This window comes from Prinia subflava, chromosome Z (genome assembly GCF_021018805.1).
Source record: "Prinia subflava isolate CZ2003 ecotype Zambia chromosome Z, Cam_Psub_1.2, whole genome shotgun sequence".
In the NCBI taxonomy this organism is placed as follows: Eukaryota; Metazoa; Chordata; class Aves; order Passeriformes; family Cisticolidae; genus Prinia; species Prinia subflava.
Window position 1 is genome coordinate 87,547,708 of NC_086283.1, and position 22,627 is coordinate 87,570,334.

The window sequence follows — 22,627 nt, forward strand, 5'->3', positions numbered from 1 at the left end:
GTCATTAAGCTTACTAATTAATTAAAAAACAAAACCCCCATCAAACCCCAGTTTAACTAAGAAGCATCAATTTTTCAAAGTTTACTATATTCTGAAAGCTGTTAATTAAAAAAACTGAGCTTTGGTTATTATTTCGTTTTAATCTCACTGAGGAAACAGTGGGCACAAGAAAAAAATATTAAACACACAGAATCAATATATTACTGCTTTGTTCAAGAAGTTACATACACATAAAAACTTGTAACTGTTGAGTGACTGAGAAAATTATTCAGTTATGTAATTTTGGTTTCTGCTTAGTGTTGTGCATTTACCTATTTCTGCCTAACTCTAGTGCAAGTATTTCTGTCTGTAAACTCATCCAGTTTCTGGGTAGCAAACACATTTTAACTTCTGATTCATCTCCCTGATTGCAATTTTTTTGTTATTTCTAAAAAGGCTGTTCACACATTACCACATAGAAGTGGTGGTTTTGTTAGGACCACGTGGTTTACTGGTGTTGGAATTTTTGCCTTATGGAGCCTGATGCTGAGAGACAGTTTGAATATTTTTAGAAGCATTCATGTTGTGTATTTTAGATCCATCTTGCAAATATATGTTGAAGATTCTGTAAGTAGAATTTATAAAAATAGGGGTTGTGTTAAAAATCTAGAACTATATGGGTGCCTTTCAAAATGCTGTGTTTTTATTCTGCAGCAAGGTTTATGTGTTGGAGTGCCTATCACTGATTTAACACTTGTTTGTAAGAAAATATGTAAGTATCATTAAACCTAAGTAGTCAAGCATTAGAGCATCTATACAGGTAAAAGATGCAATATTAATATGTGCCTGGTGCATTATTCTGTCTATGGAAATGGATCCAAATTAACTTTTAATTGCAGCAAAATTTCCAAATTCAACCACAATATGCCAGTTTGGCAAGTATTGTTTGGGCTTTCTGATGTTCATTGTATTTCCTAGAAATGCAAGATCTAGGCTGAAGTATAATGGTTTCATTTTAAGAAATAGTCTTCTTTGTTCTTCTTACATTTTTGCCTAAGAATTTACATGGTGTGAATGAGAAATATATTAATTTATAGATCTATTTTTACATATATCTAGTAATAATTTGGTTACAGGGTCCAGAACTAAATGAGTCATAGTGATGAAGAAACTATGAAGAAAACCAATGTAGTGAACCTTGATAAACTTTTAGATGACTTCTCAGAGATAGAAAAGGTTAGTGAAGAAAGTAAAAAATGTTGCGACTGCCATCTATTATTAGTGTGTGACATTTTAAGAATCTTTTTGAGTGAAAATTTCTTCAAGTTGTATCAGCTTACTGTTATGCCTTGTAATGTCAACTTCATTTGGAAAACTGTTTATACTGACCTTATCCTGGAATCATAGGAGTGGATTCTGTGAAGTTGGAGAAGCCTTTGTTTCTGTGCTAGAATTTTAATTATCCAGAGGCTAAACTGGCTTCTCAGGAAGTGTGGAAGATGGTGTTGAAGATTAACTGTATTACACTGCTTTAATGGAAACACAGAATCATTTGGGCTGGAAGGGAGCTTCCAGTTCCAACACTCCTTCTGTAGGAAGGGACACCTCTCACTAGACCAGGTTGTCTAGTGCTGGGGCATCCTTTCAGAAGATGTTCCTTGTTCTAGAAAAATGTCATTGCCTTATCAGGAGCATGAGTTCTTGCATTCCATATGCACTGAGCTTCCTTTATCTTATATGTGTGTCATTTCCTAAAAGACTGACCCTCTGAGGAAAATCAGTACTGTATTTCTTTTCAGACTGATGTTGATTAGCTTTCTGCAGATTTCCTGGTCAGCAAATCCATACTAGAGGTTATATAAAAGGAGCACCTGAAATAAATTTAGGATTTCTCTTGGAATAAACTTACTGTTCCAGGTCCTATTCCCACAAACTCTTCAAGCTGTTGCTCTGCAAGGGCATCGACAGCCTTATATGCAAAGCAGTAGAACAAGCCTTGCAGAGGATTGATCCAGACTCTGGGCTACAAAACTGAGAGGAAAATAGTTTATAACTCATGATGTAAGTCAGCATTCTTAATTCTGCAGGGTGAATTTGGAAGAGCAAGAGATCTCAAGTCTAACATCATTCTTCTCTAAAAAGGAATTTCCTGAATGGGAAATAATACAGGCTTGGACTGCAGTATTGTGGAATTGTTGAATTTTTATTCACTTAAAACTCAAAACTTAAAACATGTTAATATAATGTTAGTCTTTCTCCAATTTTCTAGAAAATATCAGAAATTAGTGAAGCAAATAGCCTACTGACTCATCAGCTGGAAAAATGTAATAGATTGCTAGCATTAAGCCAATCAAAGGAAGAATCAGTAAAAGAGGGTAAGTTACTTTATTAGAAAGGTATGATTTTTGCATATATTCAAGAAGTTCTGAGAGATTTTCGCATTATTTTCAGCCATAAAATAACATAGCAAGGATCTAAGATACTGTGGGAAAAGCAGTAATGCCTAATCTTGAATCATGTAATGAAATCCATCTCATAGTAAATATTAATATTCATATTAATTTTATGAGAGTTCAGATGATTCAATGGATACTAATAAAATTTCATTTACCATTTATAGATGGGAATTATAAGTCTATTATAAGTCATAATTAAAAAGTTGTGAAACAAAGGAAGAATGACAGAAAAAACTATAAAATTAAGATTTGCTTTATTCTAGAACTGTTTTCAGATGAGTATTTGAAATGAGAAACAATATCTGGTGCTTAGCATGGATTTGTGGTTGCTAATTCTTCTGTAGTTTGTGAAGTAACTGAAGAGTGCATCTTTTTGTAGGACTTCCATCTCTGGGAAGTCAGCTTGTTAAAAGTTAGGAAGCAGGGTAGGAATAAACTTAATTTCACACAGGAGGGAGATTGCCAGTTGGGTTTTATTTAAATCTTCACTGGGACTTGGACAATTTAGCATAATCTGAAATTGAGTGTTGAAATTGAGCTTTTGAGTGAGTGAAGCTTGCTTATGATGATAGTCTCTTCAGAGGTACCAAAAAATTCATGGTACAGGGTGACAGGGAAGATGGAGACCAGTAAGCACAAATGGGTGGCATTTTGGTTGATGTTAGTTGGCTGCTTTTCAGGAAAAAGATCTTGGTGTCCTCTAAACAGTTCTCTTAAAATATCAGTAGACAAAGAAGCAAATATAGTGGTAGGCATGATTATGGAAGAAAAAGAGAAATAAGCATTGTGACTCTGTAAGGTCTGTGATTTTTATGTCATGTTCTGGTCTACACATCTCAAATAGCAGAACTAGAAAAGGTAACAAAGAAGGAGGCAAGGCTTGGTATTGCCAGGAAGGAACAAGGTACAACGAATCAGGAACCATTCCTGTAACAAAGACCATGGATGTAGGGGGCTTAACCATGCAGGGCTCACTCCCACTGTGCCCATGCAGGGCTGGCCCAGTGAGCACTGCCAAGATCAGCCAAAAGTCTACATTAACAAACAATTCTGTACTGATGGGAGTGACTCAGGAGGCTGAGTCAGAATGGAGTTCAGAAATGGTGACAAAGGCCAGACATGGCCCAAGGATCTCTACGTGGTCCCAAGTGATGAGGCAGGTCTGATATCAAGCCAGAAAATCACTCCCTAGATCATGACCAGGGTCTAGCATGTGGCTGCCACACAACTGCAGCATCGGCCAAAGACAAAAGCCTCAGTATAGAAGCAGCTCCCATGGGAAGGAGGGACGGCTATTTCTAAATCTGCTGCCAGCTTTTTCTTCAATGTCACCATCTATACTCTTTCTAAGATCTATACTCTTAGAAAGATGGTTTGTGCCCTTCCAAACCCCTAGAAATGTGCATGAGGGAAAGTGCACCTGGGGCTTTCATAGGTTTGGTCACAATTTTGGAACATCTGAAGGAAAACTTTGATTGACTGGGAACTTTTCAGCCAAGACAAAGAATAGAGCTCATATGACTCATAGCTGTAAAATTGTGAATGGCACAGAGAAAGTGATTACAGAATAGAATATCCATTGTCTAATGTAATAAAAAAAACCTAGATGGAAATAAAACTTGTTTATTGATTTAAAGCTAACAAAATGAGGAACTTTTCCACACATTACAAAATAAAGTTAAATCAATTCCACAGAAGCCTGTGCATGGCAGAAGTACACATTAATCCAAGAAGATTGAAAAAAATCATAGAAAACAACAAATTTTTTAAACACAAAGACAGTATCTCTCACTGTCCCCTTCTTTCTGTGTTTGGGAAGTTGAGAGGATGTACCAATGATAGCATTTATGTAGCTTTTGTAATCTTTCCTGAATTATCTTTTAGTGTGTATTGTGAAGTGGCATAGTGAACTGGATAGAATTTTGGTTTGAGTCAGAAACATTTGTTTATCTATTAAGTACAAAAGTCAGACAGTGCAGGACAGGCACTCAGAAATAGAAGATCCTTCTTTATTGATGAAACAAAAAGGGAGTGTGTTTATATAAAACAGGTTGTAAAAAATGAATTGAAAATGTGGACAAAAAGAAGAAATAATTCTTACCATAGAACCTATGACATAAAAGGCAGCAGAGAAAGTGAAAAAGACAACTCAGGAAACCAGAGCAGCTGGGATGACTGCAACAAGAAAGAGGAACGGAGTGAAAACAGATCAAAGTCAGAAGAGAGATCTGAGCTTTGTAAACAGTATTGCCTCACTTTTGTGAGATAAGAGCAAAATTATTTTATGAGATAGTTACACTGATATAACTGAAGAGAACAGCCTCTGGAGTGTCTTTTGAAACACAGAATGAAAAAAGAATGTGGGTGGCAGAAGTCCAAGAAAAAATACCAGAGCAATCAGCCTGAAATATGAACTAATGTTTCAGCAACAGGTATAGTTAGGAAAAACCAAATCTCAACAATATTGAAGTCATAGGGATAGCGCAGATATAGATAGGAGGCAGAATTGCTGGAAGACAAGGAACCTGATCAACAAGTAAGAATTATTGCAAAGATATTTGTACCATTGACAAAAACAAGTGAAAAGCAGGAACTTGGAACAAAGTGAAACATCCAAGAGGTGATTCTGAAAGCTATTTGATGATAAGTAAAATATGAGTAAGATGACAAAGGGATAGAACATATTTAGAAATAAAGACAATTATCATGGCTGCTCTGTTGGGTTAAGGTCAGAGGGGTTGTGGAGTCTCCCCCAGCGGAGTGATTCAAGAACCATCTGGTTGCAGTCCTGTGCTGTGTGCTCTGGGATGGCCCTGCCTGAACAGGAGGTTGGGCCTGACGACCCAGTAAGGGCCCATTCTGTGATTCTGTGCTTACCAGTAGGGTAAACTGATAGACTAATGCGCTTACCAATAAGGTAAACTCTTCAAGTAACAGGGCATTAAATGCTTGTAAGTTTATAGTTTTGAACTGTATTCATTATTGGTGCTCATAAAGCAGAGTTTAAAAAAAAACCATCTTGGGCACAAAGCTGACATCAACTGTGACAGAGACTGTCACAGGAACCTTCAGGTAAACAGTCAACATGTTACTGGAGATAAGCAGAGCCTACGAAACGTGGTGGTGACATTCAGAGTATTTCAAAAGGATGTGAAAGGCTGGTGTAGTGATTATAAATTAGTAAGTCTGTAAAGTGTCCAAACCATTTTTCTTTTTGCAGTTAATAGAAATGGTCTTTGCACCTTTATTAAATTGATCTAACATATGTGGTATTCAGAATCGGAGTACTTTTGCATCTAATAGTTCAACTCTTTATAAAAACCTTATGGAAGGTCAAAGCACTATGGGATTAAAAGAGACCCCAAACCCTCTTTAATATTGATGGGGTCATAGAGGGGTCCTGGACAGCACTGGAGAGGCACAAGGGACCAAATACAGCATTGGTACTTTCAGTCTTTACTCAGGCAGTAGTGCTGAACTGTAGTGGTGAGAATGGCTTTTCCAGAGAGATACTGCCAGTCCCAGCTTGGAAAAAAGATTTCTCCTAGCCTTGTGTCCCAAGCTGTTTCCCAGAACCCAACTCAGTCACAGTTCCTGAAGTATCTTTTCTGAAGAGTTGGTCCAAAGGCAACAGAAATTGCTTACAGCACAGAACAGGAAGAAAGAGTGCTGTGGAAGGAAAGGGTGTTGTTCCATCTAACCTGAAGGGTTTGTGACTACTAGTGGTAGTGGGATGGAGGAGTGGAATTTAATCCTGGCTGAAGAACACTTTGTTTTAAGAAACAAAAAACAAACAAACAAAAAATAGCATTTCACACCACAAGAAATCTAACAAGTGAGAACATGAGGACTCCTTGATATCCTTGTCAAAAGTCTTTCCTAGAACTGTTTATGGTAAAAGAAGACAGGAAATTCTGAAGGAAATGCTAAGAAAGAAAGAAAACATCTGAAAAATCAAGGGAGAAGGCAGTGAAACACATCCAAGATAAGGTGGAGAAACAAAAGCAGCTTGGCCAGTATATACAGTCTCTGGGAGGTCATAAATCAACTTCATTTTCTCTTGATACATTCTTTGCTAAACAAATATGAGATTCAAAACAACAGTTTTTGTTTTGTGTACATCATTGCAGATCGATTTTAGACAGATACAACTCCTAAACCTTTTCTATGGTGGCTAAATAGACTCTTGTGATGCTACAAATGAATTAAATTCTAATGTAGTTTTCTAAAACAAAGCAATCACATTTTTGTCTGTGAAATACTTATGGAGGTTCTATTTAGCATCTTCAGGGTTGTGTATTTGTTTATTTAGTGTTTCTAAGGTGTTAAAGGGAAAGTGGCTGATGTAATTATACAAAGACCAATCATAAATGTGAATGAACACTTACTCTGTTCAGTCTTTCTGCATGTAGGCAGTATTCCTTGCAGGGAAGGACTATACAGAATCCATAGCAGATGCTAGGACAGTGATCCACAAGGCTGCAAACTTTAAGCAAAATTCTGCTTCTTTTCCTTAACGTAGGCAAGCAAAACTTGTGGGTTCCCAGGAATTTCTTCCAGTCACAACTTTAAGTGTATGTATGAGATTTGCCCAGGTATGTCCTTTAAAGATGAAGATAAGCAGACATTCTTGGGACTGTACGAAAGAGTGGCTTACACTTAATTAGTTGTGATTCTTTTGGAAAACTAGCTGCTGCTCTAGGGTTGACTCAGATGTCTTCCCAAATTGTGCGTGAATTACACGCATGAGAGTTTCTTTCCATACATTTTCAAATGAGATGAAATTTGGAGTAGAACAAATTGGTACAAACGGGCATGCTGATCTCGTCATTCCGACTTCGAACAGGATTTTTTCCACAGCTGCTTTTGATACCGCGCAGGAACTGAAGGGCAGGCAATGTTTTGTGCTGCTCGTGCTCCCTCTACTGTTTCTCTTGGAAGCACGGAAGGGGAGAAGGTATCTGGCTAACGTACGTATAACGTTTCTGTGTGAAAAGCAGACTTGATGGAAGATTAGGCTGATGGTCAAAAAGACTGAGCAGAAAACTGAGCCTGTTAGCCGGGATCTTAATCCATCTTCCTCACTCCATTATTCATAATGTAGTTTTTAGTTATATGATAGTTTTCAAAAGGGCTTTAGTGCGATGAGACAAGTATCTGTTATTTAGCAAACTTTTATGTGTTGTGGAAATTAAAAGCCATTTAAGGAATGCAGTGGTGCTCAGGAAAGAGAAAGAGAAGTTTTAAAAGTAAGCAACCGCAGTTGTAGAGCCCCCTCTGCTCTCAGTCTTTGACAGTTTTGCAACTTTACTGATAAATTTACAATGAACATAAGGGATAAAAGTCATATTTAATGAAAACCAAATCCTACATTACAGAAAGTACATATGGTGTTTGAATATTAAAAATACAGTTTAAAAAATAAAATTATGTAATACAAGTATGTAAACTGATAAGAGAATGCATATATAATTCTGTTGTATAAAATGAGATAATGGAGATGTAGCACATATTCTGAATCGCTCAAAGCTTATGTTGAGCCACAAGATGAATGTTACATGCATCAAGAAAGGGGTAAAAAAGGAGTAAGAGATTGAAATGAGTGGATATTCTTGGTTTTGTTAAAAATAATATTAGCAAGGAAATACTGTCAGGAAAGTAAGTCTCAGTTTCATTAAATACATCAAATTGCTGAAAGGCTGATATGGAAAACTTCTAGTATTGCCCAGAAAACAGAAAGATGCTTGTTTTCTGACTAGAAACAAACACATAATAGATTTATGAAATTGTCTGTATTGCTTCATAAAATTGATTTTAATCAATCATCAAACTAAATGCTAAATTTAAGCAGTAACCAAGTAATAATAATCTGAGTTATTTCTCAGATAATGAGTTGTTACATATACATATACAAATACTTAGAGTAATATTTAACAGAAATTATTATAAAATATTTGAGAAAATTTTGTAAACAAAATGTAAATTTGTGAAGACACTATTCAAAAATACTGGATCTTTTATTTCTTTCAGAATGCAGTACTCTACAGAATGTGATAAAGGGTCTAACACAAACCATTGAAAACCAGTGTAATGTGAAAGGTAAAGGCAAAAATGTTATTTTTTATATATGCTCTACTGTAATTTCGAATGAGCAGGCATTTGATTTTTTCATTTATATTTACTGATTTTTTCAGACAGATAAACTTACTGGCAAACAAAGAGAAACAAAAAGATTATCTAAAATCAATTTTGTCCAGTAATAAACATCTATTGCTATTATCTTACTTAGAAACTGCCTCAGGAAGGTTATTTTAATCAATACTTGGGCTTTAAATTCATTTTAGTGTAACACAGGCAATTTTACAAAAGGTGAGAAAGTATCATTCAGCTGTTGGATTGTAGACTATTCAAGTATTTATGCACAGTTTTTGTCACTTTGTTAAACGAAAGTATCTCAATCCTTAGTATATAATGTTATTAAGTGTTATTGCTGTTATCCACATTTACTTGACAAGTACTCATTTTTACTTGAAAATAAAATATATAAATATTTGCCATACTTTATACTTTATACTACATACTTTGTACTTTCTATTACAGCTCAGCAGTACACTGAAGTTAATTTTATAACCATTACACATTCAAGGCATATTAGAATATATATTAATAAACCTCTAACATTGGAAGTATGTGTATGTTTTTAATACTCAAAGAGTTATTAATAGTAAAAAAATCTATTTTCTCTAAATCCTGTGTGTGCATACTGTTTTCTAGTTTTTGGAAAACAAGCACTTAAAAACTTGCATCTTCCAATTTGAAACTGTTGTAGCCATAACAATAGTCTTTTATTTTCTGAGTCAAAAAGAGTCAATGATTCTTTTCTTGATTTTCTTGAATGTATCATTTATCAGAAGACTAAATAAAGTTCTAAGTAGTAATACCAGGCAAATATTATTACTAGAGTATTATTTTTCTTGTTAAAAAATGGAGACTGACAGTAAGTAGTTCTGTAATGATGACTATAAGTCTACAAAAAAAGTTTCTCAGAGTTCAGCCAAGTCAAAAAATGCAAGTAATTTCCTTATTCTGCTTTCATGCTAAAGAAATTGTCAAAATGCACTTTTTAGTGTACCATATAGTTTTTGTTTATGTAGATGAAAATGATAGACTGAAGGGAACCATTAACATCTTGGAAGATAAATTAAAGACTTGTGAAGAGGTATGCCACAAATTATCATTCTTTATGTAGAGTAATAATACTGCATATCTATTATGTTGTATATGTTTTTGCTTAGGGTTTGTTATTTATACTCTTATTGTTGCTCTTCTCTTAATATTTTTCATGTGTAAAAAGAGAAGGGTTGTTCTTATGACAGTATCCATGTGAGAAGGCGTTAGAAGAACTAGGAGGTTAAAACTCTTTGATGCTGAGAACTTTGGCTCAATCTGAGATGCACCTGGGGTTTTTTTAGCTGTATTTAGCTTTAAATTCAACTTCATCTTCACCATTCTAATCCCTTGCACTAAAGTATTTTTTTGTGTAGAAGTATGGTTTCCACACTGAAGATGCCTGGTTGTGCTGGCTGAAAATCAGGAGTGGTCTGAATTTTGTCCAGTTTATTCAGGAATAAATACCACAATGATAACAGGTCTCTGCAATAGGTCTCTGCTTCTTATATGTATCTCTTAATAAATTCCATAGATGATCTCTGTGCTTTTTACCTATGGCACTCATTTTTGCAAAGGAGATAAAACTAGCAACACTAGTCATAGTTTTCTGTTTTCATAGTTCTCTGTGTGAAGAGTGCAGATCTGTTACCTCTTTGGGATCAGGAATCTCACTGCTGCTTTCCTTTGCCTCTGTTTGTACTATGAGTTAAAATTAAGTATTTATACCAGTAGAGCTGTTGTCTTGATGTTTGAGTGAAAAATTGGCAATGACTTCTGAAGGATGTGATAAACTTATTCCGCCCACTAAACACGTGTGTGAGCACGGTGGGACTTGCTGGTGTCATTCTGAAGGCGCCTGTGTCCCCATATATTCACCCCCAGTCAGTGATGGCCTTTGTGAGTGCATCACTCTGGTGAGTGGCTGTCTTCGTCACGAGGCTGCAACAAGAGCTATGGAGTGAGCACCTCAAAAGTGGCAGCTACAGAAAATTCCTTGATAATTCTGGAGTAGTTATTGGAGTAAATTTCTAGCTGACATCTTCAAACTTCGAGTGTCAGTGCCACCAGCATCACTTCTGCTGGTATCACTGATGTGTCTACTGCTGCCAACAAGAAGTTGTGGAATCCTTCGTATAAGGAATACTAACAAAACACACTTGAATCATGCAATCCTGGAGTGAAAAATCCACACAGGTGAAACTGTAGTCCTTTAACTAACACTGTGTCAGGTCCTGTTGTAGGGAAAGGAATATTACCTCCCCATTTGCCTGCTCTCCTAAGAAGTACAGTTTCTAATTTTATATTAACAGATAGCTGTAATACAATGAAATCTGCTATGTTTTTCATCTGTGGACTTCAGCCAGACCATGTAAGAGGTAATTAGGCATTTAAATTTACAAGACTGAGGATAAAACAAGTACGGAATTATAGAATACTGTATATTTTGACATGATGGTTGTGCTTTGCAGAAGGCTAAGTGCACAGAAATGGAGAGATCTTTATAAAACATTTTACATTCACAGGAGTATAAAGATCAAATTGAGAAACTCATGATAGAAATTAAAAACAAAGAGGAAGACCACAAATTAGAAATATCACAGCTGAATTGCAATATAAGGAAAAAATGTAAGTTCTCTGAACACTTTAGCAATGGGTAAAACATGCTGTCATCTGTAGATGCTATATTTTGTCTGGGATAAATATGAGTTCCACTTCTTGGTGGAAACAAGTGAACACAAGAAGTGAGCAGTGTTTAACGGATGGTTATGTTTGCTGAAGAGAGCAGACAGTGGTAATGAAGCAATAGTACAGCAACACAGGATGAGCAGAAATTCCCAGATTGTTAGAAGAAATGCTGGGAATGTGGGCCTAAAAATCTGAAGGAATGAAATTTTGGATTAAATGTCAACTGGAACCTTGCTTTGAACTGTAAGCTAGACTGCTGTTAAAATGTTCTATCTGTGTTCAGGAGAGTAGAACATTATTTTCAGAAATAAATAATACTGCAATGAGAAAAAACTGATTTTTATGTTCATTTTCCTCATTAGTGACATAACCTTAAAAAGTAGGATTTTTTTTTTTTTGTCATCCATATAGGTGAAATAAACAAGGAATGTTTTTGTAAATCATGCTTTCTTAGAAAGACACCATCTTACTGAGATAGGATGGTGTGGTTTCCATATAGTTTCAGTGTGGTTTTGGCTTGAATTGTCTTCCAGTGAAATGCTGACCTGATATTCAAGAAAGTTTTAGTATTTGGAAAATGATACTAATTTTTCATCTAAACATCTTCTATAATCATAATATTTGGTGTTACTGTGTTGCTAGTTGAAGTAAAAGAAATGGAGTATAGAGAACAGAGAGAGAAAAAAGAACTGGAAATATTAGAGCTAACTAGACAGCTGAAAATTCAAAATGAAGAGAAGCAGAACGAAATCATTAAACTGCAGATAGAGGTATGCATTACAAAGCTGACTTAAAGATGAACTGGGCACTGGGTAAATTTCAAAGAGACTGTGTAGTGAAAAAATGTTAATTAGTACTTAACAAAGTAATATGATGGAATCTAGAAAACTTAATTACTTATTGTCTTTATGAGGATTAGTGGCAGGGGGTCCCTTCCACGACGGTAACTGACTCTGGTTCTGGAGTCAAGTCCACTTACTGTATAGGGAGATTGAAGGTTGTTCTGTTCTTGTTCCAAATAAAATTACTTAGAAACATTTTAGATTGTGAGCTGTTAAAAAATTCATCAATGTTTTCTGCTTAACTTTCTTGGGTTTAATTTCTGAATGGTGAGAATATATTTTTTTGAAATAAAATTCCCATAAAAATTTCTAATCCTGAAGAGATTTAAGACAGAGCATTCAACATGTATTTCATTTCTCAAGACTTAAACCACTCTCATTACAGAAAGAATTAAGAAAATACTTCAAACCTTTCACAAATCAAAAAGAAATAAGATGTGAAAAATGTTCAGACTAAGTTATCCTTGGAACATAAGAGAAGAATGATGGGTTTGGAAGTTTTTAGCACCCTGTGTATTTTTGCCTTCTGTAGATATGTGACTGAGAAGCCTTCAATTTCATTCTTGTTTTCAGAAGCATTTTTTATCTACTTGGTTGCAAAACTTTGAGGCTTTTTTTTTTTTTTTTTAAAGAAACGTATCTTGTAACTGCATTTTTTAAAAAATAAGTGTAAGTAGCTTCATTTTTCTAGAATCAGTAGAAAGGCTTACTGCTATCACCCTCAGGTTAAAAAATGCAACTAGTAAAAAACTGAAAATTACACTTGATATATTTAATACACCTTTTTTCCCTCCCCCCCATTCATTCTTACTGTTTTGTCTTTGCCTGATTCTTTCAGTTCAATGCTAAACTGGCAAGAGCTCAGGATAAAACCATGAAGTCCTTTTCAGATTCTTCAGTCTTGCCACAAAGTATCTATCGAAGGGTAGGTGCTTCCACAGCCTGTAGCACCTTCAGATACTGTTTCAGGGTATCTGAAGCAGGAGTTCCCTGGGGGTTTCTCTGTGTGTTCTCTCCCACACACCTCTCCCACCCCTACACAACTGAATTAATAGAATTACAGAATAATTTAAGATAGAAAAGGCTTTTAAGATATCAACTCAGGATTTCATGGCTCTTGACATATTGATACTGCTGACGGCAAGCAATAACGAAAAGCCACATGTGAGGTGGTTTTACTACTGAACTGTTAACGTGGAAACTTAAACTAGAACTGACATCAGTGACACTGATAAAAACTTCCCGTATGCCTTCTTGTTTTGGTTTGTTTTGGGTTTTTTTGTTTGTTTGTTGGTAGACTTTGGGATGGCAGAAAACTAGGATTCTGGAGAACAGTTTTTGTAATTTTGTGCTATAAAATACCAAGAAAAATATTTTTATTAGAATATATCTTACTTTCACTAGCAAAATGTATTGTTATGTAAATTTATGTGATGTTTAAGAAAGAAGCCTTTGCCTGTACTTTTACAGAAGCTGCAGCATCTCCAGGAGGAGAAAAACAAGGAAATTGAAATTCTCCGAAAGACCATAAAAGACTTGGAGCGACGTCTCAATAAAGGCCAAGACCTGCCCTTGAAACGGAAGAGATTCTGAGTAAATGACATGAAGTATTTCAGTGTTTCAAACTGTGCATCTCAAAACAAAAACAAGATATGAAGAAAGTATGTTTTATTGAAAACACTCTTGTCAAATATTCCAAAGCCATGCATTCTGTGTATATTCAGAGCTACTCTCTTGCTAATCAGCATTCACTATAAAAAGATTCAGGTTTTGTAGGAGTAGCAATTTTCCTATTAAACCATCATTAATTATGGTGTATGCTTTCATAGCAGTTTTCTTTTCATGAATATTCTCTTCTTCGTCCAAGAATCTTTCAAACAACTGGATTTGCTTCCATTCAAATAATCAAACATTACAAATGCTAGGCTATAGACAGTGAAGGTATACAAGTTTAAGTGTTATATTATGTGTCTAATTGATATAGATTTATCAAATTCAGCACTTTCATAAGCAAAGATCACCATTACACCAAGATTAAACTTGTTTCATCCCACCCTCTTTTTGATTCTGACTCTGAGTTGTTAACCTACTCCTCACTTCAGGATGATCTTATTGATTTAGTAGGATTTTACAGGCTGTAGCAGTATGTATTAATGGACCCTCTTACAGTATCTAAGAGCCACAAGACTTAAGCATATCAATCTGTTACTTGAAAATGAAGCAGTTACTGTCTGTATATTACACTTTTGATGTGGAGTTGTTCTGTCACATTGCTTAGGAGTAAGTTTTGCTTGTACATGATTTGTATCCCCAGGTTAGAAAAAAAACAAAAACCTCAACTTTCGAATATATTGTCTTCTTAATAAAAAATGATTAAAATATCTGTCTTGGTTGTCTTCTGTTCTTGATTGCAAAACATCAGACAGGAACCCCTAGATCATAGTTTATGCTCCTGTCCTCACAAATGCAAGCAGAATGTTAGAAGAGAAACAAGAAAGACAAATTAATCAAGAATGCAGACACCTTCCCAGTGAAACTGAAAAACAAAGTAGGGGTCAACCAAATTCCTTTAAATCATGAAGTTTTTCACTGATGGAATTTGACAGGTATTCTATGAGCATTGCTCTAAAAATACACTTCTTTGCAATATTTTAACTCCTCTTACCTGTAAGTATAATTTTGAATTTGGGCTAATAAGCACAATCTGTTCATTTTTCTGCTCTTGAAACTACATGAACTGGGTTAGTGGGACTCCCTTGTTCCTGGAAGATGCTTAGTTTGTTTTTCAGGATCAGTTTCTCTCCTTTTCCTGTCACTGTCAGGTGTCACTAGTTTCCCTTGCTCCTGCTGGTGCTGAATGTCAGGCAGCAGAGAGCAGACGTCACTGTCAAGACTCAGTGATGTCCTCTGCTGCAAGCTGCCCATGTCACCTGCAAGAATTTGGTAGTGCTCCACGACACTGTCAAGTGACAGAATTCCCTAGCTCTTCAAACAAAAGGTGTCGGCAATGACAGGATCAGCTACTAGAGGTTGAGTCTGATCCTGCCTGCCAGTTTCAAGTTAACTGGTTTTTGCAGCTGTTTTTCCCTCTCTTTTGTTGTTTTTTATCTTGTGTAATTTCCACAATTTCTCCTGGAGGGGCAGTGTCTATGTGCTCCTGACTACCTATCTGATCGTGTCTGCGATGGCCGAAAAGCCTGTGAAGCCAGCCGCCGTGAGGGTGATGGCTCTCTGCTCCAGACGCAGCCTGGTGGTTCCCGTGTTTGGGATCACCGCTGCCCGTGTGGTGGTGGTGGTGGCGGCGGTGGTGGTGTCCGTGTCTGTGCAGGCTGGGGTGGGGATGCTGGCCTGTTGGCTTGGGTTCTGTCTCTGACAGCTCTTCACCTGCTTTTTTGGTGATGTTTTCACATACAATATCAATATCAGGTTCCTGCAAAACAAATGCTTGCATTAAATACAGGGCACTGATTTCAAATAAACTAGTTGTAAAATATTAACATTTTTGCAGAGTGTGAAAGTCATTTGTGCTACTTTGCTGAAGGATGTATGAACATATCAAAAATAGCCTTGTGTTGTTATACCACTGTCAACTAGACAGGGCTTTTTAGCTATTGTAATTTCAGTAATTGCTAATAATAAGTATTCTTATCCTAGATCCTACAACTGACCTGTCTGTGGACCCAGAACATCACATAATGACATCAAAAATTATTATTCCCATTGAACTTCTGTGACTATGTATGTACATTTCTTGATAATCCTTAAAATTATTTCTGATCTTGAATGATACATTAAAAAAGCTACCCTTATTTTATAGCAATAACAATAATTTGTCACCTTGTATTATCACTTTTTAAAAATAACTCTTGTAGACTATGTTTAAATGCAAACTGCAATGAATAGCAATGCAAGCTAGCTTGAGTTTGATTCCCAGGTTTAAAAAAATAAAGTTTTTTATGTACTTACCCATCCCACAAAACTAGAGTAGTTAATTGCTCAATACCTCTATATAGCTCTACAAACACAATTACCCTCCAAGATTGCATTTGTATTTCTGACAATTATTTGCATTACTGTCAAGGACAGGAATTCAGATAATCAATCAGTCTATAAGAAATCTAATCTAGTTAACTTAGAAAAATGTTTAAAAGCTATCTGTCAAGATACATGAAATGCGCAAATTTGAAATCATATCTTTTTGGATTAATCACACAAACATTTTTTAAAAATACCAATCAAATCCAATTTTATTTTCTATTATACACAGAATGAGACAAGAAAATACCATGTAAGAGCAGTTTCCACACTTGTTTTCGCAGTATGCAATCTTAATAGATTCTTCCACATAGTGAAAGTGCAGGAAGGAGTGGGGAAGACCCAGATGATACACTAGACGGCCGCATCTAAGGAGAGAAAGAACTCTGTGGTTACAAATACCTACAATTAAATCTCCCTTCTTATGACATCTCATTTTACTTGCATCAAACAACCCACACTGTACAGTTCCACAGGGAGTGTTTCTGTTCCAGTTCACAGCAAATCCAGTATCTTCCTTACAAATGCTTGCCTGCTCACCTGCACTGGCCAGTATGTGAAGCATGATTTCTGGCTGATGTGGAACTGCAGAAGCCTCTCCTTTAGTGGCACGTGGGACTGGCAGAGGTGCACTCATAACGGATCCATTGGGATAATGAGAAGGGTTGTTTGCATAGGATTGCTGCATCCTTACCAAGTGTTTTTATGCAACCAAAGGAATTCGACTGGGATGGGCATTGTGGTGCACCTGCATTAGTGAATTATTGTGCGTGAGGGGATTGTTATGGTGCTTGCTTGCCGCATGTCTGCACTTGAGTGTTCTCATGTGCACTTGACTGATCTGCTCAAAGGGGCTGGAGTAAATGTGAACGTGGACACAAGGGCAGCTTGTTCAGGGCCAACACACAGTCCCTGGCCTTAGCTCCCCATGTGTGGACTGCACGTTTAGGACCAGCAGCATGCAAAGCTTTCGTGGCTAAGGCACAATAAGGACACAGTGCTTACAATGGATCACGGCCAGGCTAGTGCTAAACCAATTCATAATGTACACATATACTGTGTGTCAACAGCACAGGACTGGTCAACCTCCCAATGCACTGGGCAAGGTGTGGGCCCCCTCCCAGATGAAATACAGCCTTGTTCTGTCTGTCTGTTGTATGACATCAGCCTTCCTTACTTGGACATATTTGCTGCTGTAACATTCAAGATCATTCATTCCACTACCAGTTTCATCCCACAAACCTAATGTAGCTAATTCATTTAAATTCACCACATTACAGAAAAAGAGTAACTTTCTAACTCTGTATTAAGCTTATATATGGTTTAGTATGAACTTGGAATGTTCATTACAGTAATATAAAGTAACTAGGATAGACATGTTTCAAGTGTAGGATTTTTCAAGTAACTGCCATCACATCAAAGTCGAAAAACTGGGATTTCAATTACGGTTCCTAGTGGTGCTGCCAAAATATACTTTTGGCAGAATCCTATATCAAAAAGCAATTTTTTTCTGAAGTTTTAAATTTGACCTAAAGAATAATTTTTCCTTATGTCTACATGGCATTTTCAACACTTTAATCAAAAATTTTCCATGAGATAAAAGATTCTACTTTGACATGCATGGATGTAATGAAGTTATCTGAAAATAAAAACACTATAAAACCATGAAGATCTTACCAAATTTTACATAGTAATTATAAAGAAAAAATATTTATTGCAAATTTATTTATACAAAAGCAGACTTTGCTTTTGTAACTTTGTTTATCCATTAAATACTAGCACTTTACTAAGTTCAACCTGGAAGCTGAGCATATGTCTTTGTTATTTGCACATCAATTAAATAACACAGAGATTTCCAAATCATTACTCAAAATATATGCAAATATTCTCCCATGTTTGTCTGTAAGCACACACCTGTCATAGATGAGAAAGTCATCCTTGTTTCCATTTAAAGTAGTCCAGACATCCTCTTGCTGCTCATCTTGCTGGTAGACAGTAATGTAGTCTGAAACACGTTCTTTAAGTAGGTGAAACTCTCTCCGGGACTGAGGTCCCTGATGGTTGACAACCACATACGAGATGTTGACCAATCCTTCATTCTCTAACTTTACTCGCAGGTCCTCCAAACTAGTGGGAATGTAAAGAAGCAAGACCAAAAATCATTAGAGAATCATGAGATTTGACACAATATGCTCCATCTTGCTTTTATTACAGTAGTATGATGTGGCATTTCTTCATTTTCATTTGTATCTTTCCTATGGAATTGCTATAGAAAATTTTTATTTTTCAGTTACAGGAAATAGTCTAGAATGTGGAAGAACCTTTATTTTTTTTCTAAAATATAAGGACCAAACTCAACTCCCTTGAAAGTCAAACACAAAGCCCAATTTTAACTTGGACAGAGCCAGATTTACCACTATGTTTTTAAATCCAATTCTTAATAAATGTGCAAATCCTATTATGATATATAAGTTGTGCAGCCTGGAGGGGCAAACTAAAGTGTTCTCAATGTGACTAAAATCCAGATCTGAAACTGGTACTATGAATTTTTCAGCCAAAATAATTGCACAATCCCTAAATGAATCAAAGAGAAAAACTTTATGCAATTCCTGTTTGGGTCAGCTTGAAATTATTTTATCAGTATTGTTACTGACATGATAGTTAATTATTTGCAAGGAGTAAGTTCTAGAAAACACAGCTTCAATGTCCCAGGTCTTGGATGAAAACCTAATACTGATTACTTCCTTGAATGCTTCATCAGTTTGGGTTTTTTGGGGGTTTTTTTGGTTTTTTTTTTTAGTTTTTGTTTTTTTTCTTTGAAAGGACAGTATTTACCTTAACTTCTGGATTTTTAGAATATATATAGGCTCTCTTAACACAGGCTGAAAAGGCACATTAAAAGCACATGTTTTGATTTATTCTTTCCCCTACAGATCTTATGTAAGAAATCAGTGATCACAGATCTCTCTGTTTCAGATGATCTAACCATGTTAAAGAATGGTGATGTGTCTTGGCTTCACCATTTTTATTACATTAATCACCTGCTGCTCTTTCTATTGGGTGTTTCTGTGGTTTGGGTTTCATTAATGTCACATTGATCATACTGTGATGTTATAAACAGAATTTGAAGATGAGCTGTCAGTCAGGAGTAGGTCAAGAGATAACGAATCCTACCCACTGGCACAGAACCCTTCTGCTGGTAGTGAGCCTGGTCACTGAGTCACACATGCCAGCTGTGATGGTGGCATTTGGGGCAGCTGGAGTTCATGGAGTGCATCTGTGGCAGGGCACATGTGGTATTCTCAGCTGGATAACAAAAATTGGGATGAGATTCACGCTTACCTGGAAGCCTGCCGCAGGCACAATGATCAGCTAGCCTGGAGGAGAGCCACGACTGTCACCGAGCCTCTGGAGTTCCACATTGGGTCCTCCTCCCCAATGCGCCATTCTGGGGGCTCCTGGCAATTCTGGACCTCTGTCCCTCCTCCTTGGAGGACACAGAGGGCCAGAACTAGCCCCAGACCTGCCCACATGGCTGGGCTTTACCTGAGAACAGAGAAAATAAACAAAGTAAGGCCAATGCCTAAACAAAGATCAGACCCTGAAATTCCCATAAGAAAACACTGTAGAATATTGGCTTCATTCAGCTAAAAAAAAAAAAGGAGAAAAAAGAAAAAGCAAACACCACAAACACAAATCCACAAGAATAAATATGAGCTCTTTTTTACTGCTCAATTTCTTTTTCAGTGGAGTTCCTCTATAACATAGATGGGTGTTTTTTCTTTGTGGTGCTTGAAGATTTTTGCATTTTTTTTATTATTGTGTTTGAACAGCTACAAGGTAAACATTCAGGATAACTAGATTTTTTTTTAGTACTATTAATCAGACTAAGTTATTTCTTCCTCTTAGTAATTTCTATTTGGTCATTTTTAACACTTCAGTGATTTTAAAGTGGCTTGTTCTTGTGTTTTGAAATCCATTGTGGTAAGCCCATTTATGTGAAGAAGAATCTAGATCAGTTCACTCCAGATTCCATAGTAATTCCACTGTCTTAAAACTACACCCACCAACGGTGGATTTCACTTCACAGTGAGCACTGCAGAAAATAAAAATTACTTCAAAAATTTTTACAAGTCAGTCTGGAGTATCTGGATCCCATTGAGAAAAATCTATGAAGAAGTCAGCCACTAGAAACAATTTTGCAAAAAACAGAAATGAAAACTGAATGTCAGGATTCCTCAGATCTTACAAAATATCATATCCATTCTTAGTTCAGTTGATGCTTATGAAAATCAAAGCATATTAAGAAATTCTATCAATTACCTTTTCATTTTATTCCATTAACATTGCAATTTTGGCTTAAATACCTATTATCAAGAAATATTTAAAATGATAAATGTATAACATTATAAAGCTCCTACCAAACATTTCTTAGGTTGTGGAATTGTATAACTTCACCACTTACATCAAAATCTCACAGTGAGCACAGAATAGTTCGGAAACAACAAATTCTCATAAATAATACATATTTATGACAAGACACCCATCTTGTCATAACCTAAAAGATTAATGGACCTTTTAAAACAAGAGCCATTTGTTGCTGCATTTGTGAAAGCCAGCTGTCCCTGACATCTCTTTCCTAACATTCTAGGTAAAGTACTTCGAAGAGTAAACTGTGGTCCCGTATATACCAACACAGCCTTTTTCCACTCTTCCTACACATCAGGAAAACAGTCTGCCTTTACACTCGTTATAAACACATGAGACTCTCATGACATTTTGATATCCTTCCTTGCCCTTGCAGCAGCCTTCTGCAGCACTGGAATGCAGTGCCCAGCAACAACTGTCTGTCGTGAGAGCTGCAGGAGAGCCGTGTCCTGCCTCATACTTCTCTTCATATTTCAACTTTCCACTTGGTTTCCAATGGAAATTTCCACAGTCAGCCTTTTCAGCCAAAGCAAACACTCTGCCAAATCTTAAGTCATGAAGCTCTTTCACAGCACTTACACACTTACCCTGTCCTCCTCCCCCTTCTTGGCAGCTCTGCCTGGCTCCGCCGCAGAAGAAAACAGCGTGGGGAAAAGGGCTGTGGTATTTATATGGCTCCTGTTTATCTCACTTTGCAGATATGGTTCAAAGTTCAGGGAGCTTTTTCCGAACGACCCTGCAAGCAAAGGAAACCCCTTGAGCAAAAGCACCTAAAATATTTCTCCATTAACTAATCCCAAGTGGAAACCATTTATCGTGCATAATAGCAAAGTATTTTTACTATCGTGACTTCAAATATCTTGTTATGCAGTTTTTCAGTCACCCCAGTCAGCTGGAGGCAGTGGTACAGTCAGAGCAGGGGGATGGGCCAAGGAGTCATTATTTTCTGAACACAGTGGTAACCACAGTGAGGGGGGAAGGTACTTCTCTATTTACAAAACTGCTGAGCTAGCAGGTTTTTTCCCGTATGCTTTATCTGATATTTGCCTTAGAGAATGTTGTGCTCGGTCTGAGGGCATGTGCATACTGAGCTCCTTTGGCCCAGCTGCCCTTGATTATATCACTCTGCTTTCAAACTTTTCTCTGTAGAACCTTCCAGTTCTTCAGCTTTGTTGAAAGTTAAAGCCCAGAACTTCAGACATTTAAATCAATGTAGCCACAAGAAAGTCACAAAGCTGTAGCTACCCGCAGTAGGTACCTGAGCCTCTGTGGTTCACTGTTATGTTTTCTTAACGCTAGGATCACCAAGGTATCTGTGGACATCCATGTTAGAGTCTTTCCCCACTCTCTTTCCTTGATGAGAGAGTTGTTTATGCATGATGTGTTTTATTTTATTTATTTATAAACAGCAGTTTGCTTTGCTTTGATTTCCTTCAATGTCTATGTTACATGTGTTTATGGGGAAATAAATTTTTAAAAAGTTGGTGTGACCCCACAGTTCAAGGTGGTGAAATTGATACTGCTGATACTGCTAAGATCTATGGCCTGAGGCCATCTGCACAGATAAGCATTTTGATTTAGGCTGGATTTGAGAAAGGGAACTGCTAACCTTGGGGGTTTATGCTGTAGAAGTCCCATGCACTTCTTTTCCACTAGTCAGTGGAAAGAATGAGAAAGATCTGAACTTTTGTTCAATAGTCTTGGAAGACACAATGCAGAAAACACAGAGACTTCATACTAGACCTGAAGTTTTCTTAAGTGCAGTGTGTTTGTATTCCTTATATGTTTAGGGAAACACATCTTGTATTCTTTGCTGGGTTGGTATCAGACCCACATATCTGCAATAGTGTCCTTTACTGTTCCAATTCATAGACAATTTGCTCACCTCCTGCTTCAGGTGTGGGGGTTGATTCTCAGTGCCGGTAAAATCCTGTAAGGTTGGCTTGAAGCATTTGGTGTGCAGCACATCCACCAATTCTTGCATGAGCACAGAGGCGGCCAACAAAAATGAAGCAGGTAGAGCTCTATTAA

At 36.7% G+C, this 22,627-nt stretch overlaps 2 protein-coding genes across 3 annotated transcripts; one reads left to right on the plus strand and one right to left on the minus strand.

The window, feature by feature from the left end:
• Positions 1-1,128: 1,128 nt before the first annotated feature.
• On the plus strand, positions 1,129-14,162 carry CCDC152 (coiled-coil domain containing 152). Its single transcript, XM_063422524.1, has 8 exons — positions 1,129-1,215; positions 2,249-2,354; positions 8,466-8,534; positions 9,590-9,654; positions 11,129-11,231; positions 11,934-12,061; positions 12,972-13,058; positions 13,604-14,162. The coding sequence occupies exons 1-8, from the start codon at positions 1,129-1,131 to the stop codon at positions 13,724-13,726; spliced, it is 768 nt and encodes a 255-aa protein (XP_063278594.1). The 3' UTR covers positions 13,727-14,162.
• Positions 13,787-21,336, minus strand: SELENOP (selenoprotein P). Of its 2 annotated transcripts, none has more exons than XM_063422522.1 (5): positions 21,184-21,336; positions 19,511-19,714; positions 18,083-18,295; positions 16,419-16,536; positions 13,787-15,563 (listed from the first exon to the last, which is right to left on the minus strand). In XM_063422522.1, exons 2-5 carry the CDS (start codon positions 19,699-19,701, stop codon positions 14,907-14,909), a joined length of 1,179 nt encoding a protein of 392 aa, XP_063278592.1. In that variant the 5' UTR covers positions 19,702-19,714; positions 21,184-21,336; the 3' UTR covers positions 13,787-14,906. The 2 variants fall into 2 exon arrangements, with proteins under 2 accessions (XP_063278592.1, XP_063278593.1); XM_063422523.1 differs by having other exon boundaries at positions 21,176-21,294.
• Between the last annotated feature and the right edge of the window lie 1,291 nt (positions 21,337-22,627).

Coding starts and splice junctions, on each gene's coding strand:
- CCDC152 (XM_063422524.1), top strand. CDS start 1,129: ATGAGTCATAGTGATGAAGAAACTATGAAGAAAACCAATGTAGTGAAC. Junction 2,355..8,465: donor GGAAGAATCAGTAAAAGAGG/GTAAGTTACTTT, acceptor TATTTCTTTCAG/AATGCAGTACTCTACAGAAT. Junction 12,062..12,971: donor TCATTAAACTGCAGATAGAG/GTATGCATTACA, acceptor TGATTCTTTCAG/TTCAATGCTAAACTGGCAAG.